This window comes from Procambarus clarkii, chromosome 40 (genome assembly GCF_040958095.1).
Source record: "Procambarus clarkii isolate CNS0578487 chromosome 40, FALCON_Pclarkii_2.0, whole genome shotgun sequence".
Taxonomy (NCBI): Eukaryota; Metazoa; Arthropoda; class Malacostraca; order Decapoda; family Cambaridae; genus Procambarus; species Procambarus clarkii.
This window is the reverse complement of record NC_091189.1, coordinates 33,188,921-33,195,997: the sequence shown is the minus strand read 5'-3', so window position 1 is coordinate 33,195,997 and position 7,077 is coordinate 33,188,921. Positions and strand designations below refer to the sequence as shown.

At 46.7% G+C, this 7,077-nt stretch overlaps 2 protein-coding genes across 2 annotated transcripts; both read right to left on the bottom strand.

The window, feature by feature from the left end:
* Positions 1–1,053: 1,053 nt before the first annotated feature.
* Positions 1,054–3,581, bottom strand: LOC138372876 (trichohyalin-like). The gene is made up of 3 exons (XM_069338547.1): positions 2,975–3,581; positions 1,909–2,840; positions 1,054–1,722 (listed from the first exon to the last, which is right to left on the bottom strand). The coding sequence occupies exons 1-3, from the start codon at positions 3,579–3,581 to the stop codon at positions 1,054–1,056; spliced, it is 2,208 nt and encodes a 735-aa protein (XP_069194648.1).
* On the bottom strand, positions 3,578–4,613 carry LOC138372875 (TRAF3-interacting protein 1-like). The gene is made up of 2 exons (XM_069338546.1): positions 4,367–4,613; positions 3,578–4,272 (listed from the first exon to the last, which is right to left on the bottom strand). Exons 1-2 carry the CDS (start codon positions 4,611–4,613, stop codon positions 3,578–3,580), a joined length of 942 nt encoding a protein of 313 aa, XP_069194647.1.
* Between the last annotated feature and the right edge of the window lie 2,464 nt (positions 4,614–7,077).

Here is a 7,077-nt window from a genome sequence, read left to right as displayed (position 1 = left end):
GTACCTTTGTACCTTGATGGGGGTTCTCTCCAAGCCAGGCCCGGGGCCAGGCTTGAATTGTGAGGGCTTGGTCCAATAGGCTGTTGCTTGGAGAGGCCCGCAGGCCCACGCATCCACTGCCCCAAATCGACCACAACAACTATTATCCTCAACTGTTACTACCACCCACACCACCACAACCGCCCTCACCACTACTACCACCAACCACATTATATAACTACCCAGACTACAACAACCCACACCACTGCTACCATCTCAACCACAAAAACGACCAAACCACAACTACCACCCACGTACCTGCCTAGTTCAACCAACACCATTAACAAACCCACTACTATCTCCACCATACCATTACTCCCCCCTCCCCTCCCCTCCCCTCCCCTCCGCCCCCCACTCCCCCACCACCACCCCCACCACCACCCCCACCACCAGCTGGCGGAAGGGCCCCCCACAGTAAGAGGTGCGGTAGCGTGTATCACTCCGTGGACACATAGCGGGGCTCAAGGGCCGCCCATTAAGCTTGAGGCAGCCAGACGTTATCAGTCCAAGATGTGGCGACTGTGTTATCTCCCACCTGCATCATCGTCCCCCTGATGCTGCTGTTCTCTGGTGGGCCGTCTTCCCTGCCCACCCACCCACCTCCTACTGTGCACACCCACCTGCTACTGTGCCCACCCACCTACCTGCTACTGTGCCCACCCACCCACCTGCTACTGTGCCCACCCACCTGCTACTGTTACCGTGCCCACCCACCAACCTGCTACTGTGCCCATCCACCTGCTACTGTGCCCACCCACCTGCTACTGTTACCGTGCCCACCCACCTGCTACTGTGCCCACCCACCTGCTACTGTGCCCACCCACCTGCCACTGTGCCCACCCACCTGCTACTGTGCCCACCCACCTACTACTGCTACTGTGCCCACCCACCTGCTACTGCTACTGTGCCCACCCACCTGCTACTGCTACCGTACCCACCCACCTGCTACTGTTACCGTGCCCACCCGCCTGATAACAAATCAGTGTTCATTATCTGCAATATGCTTGTCTCATCCTAGTGTCTTGATCCCTCTGTCTTGATCCTTCTGTCTTGATCCTGCTGTCTTGATCCTTCTGTCTTGATCCTGCTGTCTTGATCCTTCTGTCTTGATCCTGCTGTCTTGATCCTTCTGTCTTGATCCTTCTGTCTTGATCCTGCTGTCTTGATCCTTCTGTCTTGATCCTTCTGTCTTGATCCTGCTGTCTTGATCCTTCTGTCTTGATCCTTCTGTCTTGATCCTTCTGTCTTGATTCTGTCTTGATCCTGCTGTCTTGATCCTTCTGTCTTGATCCTGCTGTCTTGATCCTGCTGTCTTGATCCTTCTGTCTTGATCCTGCTGTCTTGATCCTTCTGTCTTGATCCTGCTGTCTTGATCCTTCTGTCTAGATCCTTCTGTCTTGATCCTGCTGTCTTGATCCTTCTGTCTTGATCCTGCTGTCTTGATCCTTCTGTCTTGATCCTGCTGTCTTGATCCTGCTGTCTTGATCCTTCTGTCTTGATCCTGCTGTCTTGATCCTTCTGTCTTGATCCTGCTGTCTTGATCCTTCTGTCTAGATCCTTGTGTCTTGATCCTGCTGTCTTGATTCTTCTGTCTTGATCCTGCTGTCTTGATCCTGCTGTCTTGATCCTTCTGTCTTGATCCTGCTGTCTTGATCCTTCTGTCTTGATCCTTCTGTCTTCATCCTTCTGTCTTCATCCTTCTGTCTTGATCCTGCTGTCTTGATCCTTCTGTCTTGATCCTGCTGTCTTGATCCTGCTGTCTTGATCCTTCTGTCTTGATCCTTCTGTCTTGATCCTTCTGTCTTGATCCTGCTGTCTTGATCCTTCAGTCTTGATCCTTCTGTCTTGATCCTTCTGTCTTCATCCTGCTGTCTTGATCCTTCTGTCTTGATCCTTCTGTCTTGATCCTTCTGTCTTCATCTTGCTGTCTTGATCCAAGTGTCTTGATCCAAGTGTCTTGATCCTTCTGTCTTGATCCTTCTGTCTTGATCCTGCTGTCTTGATCCTTCTTTCTTGATCCTTCTGTCTTGATCGTGCTGTCTTGATCCTGCTGTCTTGATCCTTCTGTCTTGATCCTTCTGCATTGATCCTTCTGTCTTGATCCTGCTGTCTTGACCCCTGCTGTCTTGATCCTTCAGTCTTGATCCTTCTGCCTTGATCCTGCTGTCTTGATCCTGCTGTCTTGATCTGCTGTCTTGATCCTGCTGTCTTGATCCTTCTGTCTTGATCTGCTGTCTTGATCCTGCTGTCTTGATCCTTCTGTCTTGATCTGCTGTCTTGATCCTGCTGTCTTGATCCTTCTGTCTTGATCCTGCTGTCTTGATCCTTCTGTCTTGATCCTTCTGTCTTGATCCTCCTGTCTTGATCCTTCTGTCTTGATCCTTCTGTCTTGATCCTGCTGTCTTGATCCTGCTGTCTTGACCCTGCTGTCTTGATCCTTCTGTCTTGATCCTGCTGTCTTGATCCTTCTGTCTTGATCCTGCTGTCTTGATCCTGCTGTCTTGATCCTGCTGTCTTGATCCTTCTGTTTTGATCTTGCTGTCTTGATCCTTCTGTCTTAATCCTTCTGTCTTGATTCTTCTGTCTTGATCCTTCTGTCTTGATCCTTCTGTCTTGATCTTTCTGTCTTGATCCTGCTGTCTTGATCCTTCTGTCTTGATCCTGCTGTCTTGACCCTGCTGTCTTGATCCTTCTGTCTTGATCCTTCTGTCTTGATCCTGCTGTCTTGATCCTTCTGTCTTGATCCTTCTGTCTTGATCCTGCTGTCTTGATCCTGCTGTCTTGATCCTGCTCTCTTGATCCTGCTATCTTGATCCTTCTGTTTTGATCTTGCTGTCTTGATCCTTCTGTCTTAATCCTTCTGTCTTGATCCTCCTGTCTTGATCCTTCTGTCTTGATCCTTCTGTCTTGATCCTTCTGTCTTGATCCTTCTAACTTGATCCTGCTGTCTTGACCCTGCTGTCTGGATCCTTCTGTCTTGATCCTTCTGTCTTGATCCTGCTGTATTGATCCTTCTGTCTTGATCCTTCTGTCTTGATCCTGCTGTCTTGATCCTGCTGTCTTGATCCTTCTGTCTTAATCCTGCTCTCTTGATCCTTCTGTCTTGATCCTGCTGTCTTGATCCTGCTGTCTTCATACTGCTGTTTTGATGCTTCTGTCTTGATCCTGCTGTCTTGATCCTGCTGTCTTGACCCTGCTGTCTTGATCCTTCTTTCTTGATCCTTCTGTCTTGATCCTTCTGTCTTGATCCTGCTGTTTTGATCCTGCTGTCTTGATCCTTCTGTTTTGATCTTGCTGTCTTGATCCTTCTGTCTTAATCCTTTTGTCTTGATCCGCCTGTCTTGATCCTTCTGTCTTGATCCTTCTGTCTTGATCCTGCTATCTTGATCCTTCTGTCTTGATCCTGCTGTCTTGATCCTTCTGTCTTGATCCTTCTGTCTTGATCCTGCTGTCTTGATCCTGCTGTCCTGATCCTTCTGTCTTGATCCTGCTGTCTTGATCCTTCTATCTTGATCCTGCTGTCTTGATCCTGCTGTCTTCATACTGCTGTTTTGATCCTTCTGTCTTGATCCTGCTGTCTTGATCCTTCTGTCTTGATCCTTCTGTCTTGATCCTGTTGTCTTGATCCTGCTATCTTGATCCTGCTGTCTTGATCCTGCTCCTTCAGTCTTGATCCTTCTGTCATGATCCTGCTGTCTTGATCCTGCTGTCTTGATCCTGCTGTCTTGATCCTGCTGTCTTGATCCTGCTGTCTTGATCCTGCTCCTTCAGTCTTGATCCTGCTGTCCTGATCCTGCTCCTTCAGTCTTGATCCTGCTGTCTTGGTCCTTCTGTCCTGATCCTGCTGTCTTGATCCTTCTCTCTTGATCCTGCTGTCTTGATCCTTCTGTCTTGATCCTGCTGTCTTGATCCTGCTGTCTTGATCCTCTTGTCTTGATCCTGCTATCTTGATCCTTCTGTCTTGATCCTGCTGTCTTGATCCTTCTGTCCTGATCCTGCTGTCTTGATCCTCTTGTCTTGATCCTCCTGTCTTGATCCTTCTGTCTTGATCTTGCTGTCTTGATCCTTCTGTCTTGATCCTGCTGTCTTGATCCTTCTGTCTTGATCCTGCTGTCTTGATCCTGCTGTCTTCATACTGCTGTTTTGATCCTTCTGTCTTGATCCTGCTGTCTTGATCCTTCTGTCTTGATCCTTCTGTCTTGATCCTGCTGTCTTGATCCTGCTGTCTTGATCCTGCCGTCTTGATCCTGCTCCTTCAGTCTTGATCCTGCTGTCTTGATCCTTCAGTCTTGATCCTGCTGTCTTGGTCCTTCTGTCTTGATCCTGCTGTCTTGATTCTGCTGTCTTGATCCTCTTGTCTTGATCCTGCTGTCTTCATCCTTCTGTCTTGATCCTGCTGTCTTGATCCTCTTGTCTTGATCCTCCTGTCTTGATCCTTTTGTCTTGATCCTGCTGTCTTGATCCTCTTGTCTTGATCCTCCTTTCTTGATACTTCGGTCTTGATCCTGCTGTCTTGATCCTGCTGTCTTGATCCTCCTGTCTTGATCCTCCTGTCTTGATCCTGCTGTCTTCATCCTCCTGTCTTCATCCTCCTGTCTTGATCCTCCTGTCTTGATCCTTCTGTCTTGATCCTCCTGTCTTGATCTTCCTGTCTTGATCCTCCTGTCTTGATCCTACTGATTGCTCCTCGTGCTCCTGCTTCTTGCTTTATTCTCTCGTCCTGGTGGGGACAAGCTCTCAGATATGCTGTTAACATCAAGTGATTTTTTTTCCTAAGCTTATATATCTGCACTGTTCAAACCGGAGGACTGTTAGAGCCCAGCTTGAGCTTCGTAGTTGATAGGATCATGTAGTCTGTAGTCGCCACAGGTGGATCGCAACCTAATGATCCCAAGTTCGTTTCCACTTTCCAGGCAGAGACGTTTGGGCACCGTCTCGTGCCACTTCACCTAAAATGTTCGCCTAGCAGTAAGTATGTACCCGGGAGTTAGGTAACTGGCGGAGTTGCCTAGTTGGTAAGGTTATTAGTTGGCCTAGGGAAACCTCAATAAGCCTATCAGGATTCCTGTTCCTGACAAAGGGTAAAGACTTCCCTATTACATCACGGCTAGTTATATCATTATATCACGTGATATAATAGGGTCATTACTGGCCGTGATATAATATATTGTAACACCCATGGCCCCCCCCCCCTTAGAGTTCACACCCAGGGAAGCCTTCTCCAAGAGGTCAGCCCAGATGACCTCCGGATTATCTTGTATGTTGATTAAAAATTCCTGGGTTAGTCTTAGTCAGCTAGTTTCAAGTATGTAATATAATGATACTCTTGTCAAACATTGCAATGGAATTAGACTCCAGATTCTTATGTGTAAACATCCATGGATCTCCCCCTTTTAGCCAGGTCAGAGGTCAGTCACACATGTAATTAATAATTCCTCTCTTGAAGGAATGGTGATATGGTGAATGATATGGTGAATGTCACACAAGCTTAATGGAAAAATTCCTGAGGGTTTGTGCACGTGTGGCCCGACCTCTTGCATCTTCGGTGTAGGTAGCAACAGCAAATCTTCCCCTCCCCCCTTTGGGGTGTGTATATATATATGGTCCTGTAGCAGACTTAGTTGAGAGAGAGTACCAGACATCAGGGTCCAGAGTGGATCTGTGAGAGCATCACAGCCCGGAAGAGACAGAGTGAATCCACCGGATGGAGAGGCAGAGGTCTTAAGGTAATGTGTGTGATCTCTGAGGTTTTGTTCCGTGTCTAAATTTCTTAACTATTGGCCAGTGTTAGAGTAGGATTTATAGTGGTGATTTGCATAGTTTTGGTCTCAATAAACTCGTGTTAAACTTCCCGTCTGTGTCAATTGTTGGATCCTCTTAGCCTCTAGATATAGTTTACTAACAACCGTCCCATAATTAATGACAGTTAAAGAAAGAAAGGACTCTCCAAATCAAGCAATGTTTCTTGCTTCGTTGCTTGATATAGTTAATGGACAAGGCAGATGGTCGCAGCATAGTTAATCCTGTGTAGCATTTCCTTTTTGGGTACCTTTGGTTCCAGTGTAACATTTAGTGGTACTGTAGGGTGGTGTTACAAATGAGTAGTAGTGTTACAATAGTAGTATTACATTATTAGTTTATATTTATTACCGGCTTAACAATGTCACGGCCAGTTATATCATTATATCATGTGATATAATAGGGATGTACAGGGTCTAAGTGTTTTGAAACGTGTCGCCATCCTTGCGGCATAGTTTCTCCTTAATTAAACCTAACCTAATTTACCTAATTCTAATTTAACCCAACCTAACCAAACCCAACCCAGCCTAACCTTACCCAACCTAGCTCCACCCTATGCTACCCAAGCCAACCTTGGCTATCATAACCTAACCCAAACAAACCTAATGCAACCTAAGCTAACCTAACCCAAGTAAGAGATACAATGTTGTGCTTTATATGTGGTTTGCACAATGTGTAGTCAACCTTATGGAAGCTCTCCTCTTCTCAGCCTGCTCCTACCTTGGCCCTCCCTTGTGAATAAGCTTCAGAGCAGACTCTCGCCCACATCTCTCTTCGTTCCCTTGATTTACCGCTTTGTAAGTGATTAAGTTGTTTGGTTTAAGTCGAAAAGCTCGAGCCCTTAGCGACCTACCTGACCTATCGAGGCCGAAGGGTACAAGACGTCAATATTGCGGTGCTTTAGATTTTACTATTACGTCGGCTGATTCCGTTAAAAATGCGATGGTTTAAGTGAGAGGACAGGTTGTTTAAAAAGTCCTCCTTTCATCAAATAAAAATAAATTCAGTATATATCATACATCAGGGTCCCTGTATAGTACTCGTTCTCGACTCACAATCGAGAATTTCGGGTTCGAAATTATCCCCCTAATGCATCTATTCACCTTGCAGCAAGTAGGTACCCAGGAGTCAGTTTGTTGTTGCATCTCGGGAAGGGGGCGGGTGAATATTTGTATATAAGCCTAACATGTATAAACACACTGGCTGCTTGTCCCCCGACACATTGAATTATTTTTAATT

Excerpts from the sequence above, each read along its gene's own strand:
- LOC138372875 (XM_069338546.1), bottom strand. The coding sequence starts at position 4,613 with ATGAAGACAGCAGGATCAAGACAGGAGGATCAAGACAGGAGGATCAAG. Across the intron at positions 4,273-4,366 it reads AAGACAGCAGAATCAAGACA|GATCAAGACAGCAGGATCAA; the intron begins GCAGGATCAAGA and ends TCAAGACGGCAG.
- LOC138372876 (XM_069338547.1), bottom strand. The coding sequence starts at position 3,581 with ATGAAGACAGCAGGATCAAGACAGCAGGATCAAGATAGAAGGATCAAG. Across the intron at positions 2,841-2,974 it reads GGTCAAGACAGCAGGATCAA|GATCAAGAGAGCAGGATCAA; the intron begins GTTAGAAGGATC and ends TCAAGATAGCAG. Across the intron at positions 1,723-1,908 it reads AAGACAGAAGGATCAAGACA|GATGAAGACAGAAGGATCAA; the intron begins GCAGGATGAAGA and ends TGAAGACAGAAG.